The sequence below is a fragment of the Formica exsecta genome, unplaced genomic scaffold (assembly GCF_003651465.1).
Source record: "Formica exsecta isolate Colony F162 unplaced genomic scaffold, ASM365146v1 scaffold357, whole genome shotgun sequence".
NCBI lineage: Eukaryota > Metazoa > Arthropoda > Insecta > Hymenoptera > Formicidae > Formica > Formica exsecta.
Window position 1 is genome coordinate 116,698 of NW_021850817.1, and position 1,450 is coordinate 118,147.

At 51.9% G+C, this 1,450-nt stretch overlaps 1 protein-coding gene across 1 annotated transcript in view; it reads right to left on the reverse strand.

Moving 5' to 3' along the window:
- Positions 1-524: 524 nt before the first annotated feature.
- LOC115238743 (dynein heavy chain 12, axonemal-like) overlaps positions 525-1,450 on the reverse strand; it is a 132,510-nt gene continuing 131,584 nt past the window's right edge. Inside the window, exon 6 of the mRNA XM_029812790.1 lies at positions 525-602. Within this exon, the coding sequence (XP_029668650.1) occupies positions 525-602 (78 nt within the window). The remainder of the gene's footprint in view (positions 603-1,450) is intronic.

Here is a 1,450-nt window from a genome sequence, read left to right on the forward strand (position 1 = left end):
ACGCGCTTTCCAGGAATTCATAGGATACCGTCATCGAACCCTCTTCATTCTCGTCAACTTCAGGGCACCAAATCAGTTTCTTGCTCTACCTTGAGCTGCTGCCACAAGTTACCGAGCACCAATATTTAGGTCCCAGTCGACTTCGATAAATCTTCTCACTGCAAAACTTGTTCTCCGCTCCTCGCCCGACTTGTAGAAATATCCCATGCTGCCGTTTCTCAAGAAGGGAAGAAATCTTCGGACAAGAGGGGGGGTATCTACCATGGATCCCAGTCGACTTCGATAAATCTTCTCACTGCAAAACTTGTTCTCCGCTCCTCGCCCGACTTGTAGAAATATCCCATGCTGCCGTTTCTCAAGAAGGAAATCTTCGGACAAGAGGGGGGTATCTACCATCGACCCGACATCCTCAAAAGAGGACTCCTCAAGCGCCTGCTTCGGCATTCGCCCTAAGACCCGACGGGAAAACCATGGCTCAAAAACCGCGGGTGAGGCAGTCTTCGAAAATAAGATCGTGTTCCTATTCAAACCCCGTATGTTTTACACTGCAATTTTTCAACCAAACTCTGCATGTTTCTTACCGCATCTTCTTCATTGAACACCTTTAAAAAGAAAAATCAAACGAGTAACAAGAAATAAATTAAATTTCTTGGATCACTTTTATTGCCATCGCTCTTTGTATAGCCATTTTCAAGGAAGTGACACCTTCCAGTTGTAAAGTTCTTCTCACAAATCTGTCTGATAAAGCCGTGACAAACTGTGCACAAGCGATCTTATCGCGGACCTGATGAAAGCATTCCGGATTTGCCAATTGAGATAAACGCTCAATATCGGAACCCAATGTAGCCTCATCAGTAGTGTATCTAGGCCGGTTCTAAGCCATGGTCTTCTGAGGGGGAGGACCGGCGCGGGGGGTATGACGTCATGTGGGGGGACCGCGGCGAAACCGGTAGGCGAGGGGTCCGCGGAGAGGGGGGAGGGGGACCGCGGCGAAACCGGTAAGCGAGGGGTCCGCGGAGGGGGGGAAGGGGACCGCGTCCTAACCGATGGGCGAGAGGTCCGCGGAGAAGGGGAGGGTGACCGCGGCGAACCGATAGGTGAGGGGAAGAGGGAACGCGAAGGTACGATGCCGCGAGTAGGTGTGAGAGAGATAGCGCTAATGATATTCTATGGGCGTGGAAGAAGGATAGCGCGAGGCGTCCATATGAGCGTGGGAGAAGAATAGCGCGAGGCGTTCATATGAGCGTAAGACAAGGATAGCGTTTGCATGCACGTTGGAGAGAGATGGCGCGAGGCATGCACTTGGGAGAAAGAGAGAGAGATAGCGCGAGGCATGCACTTGGGAGAGGGATAGCGCGAAGGATGCACTTAGGAGAGAGAGAGATAGCGCGAAGCATGCACGCGGATGATACGGCGTTCGCAAGGCGGTGTGAGAGAGATAGCGCGAGGC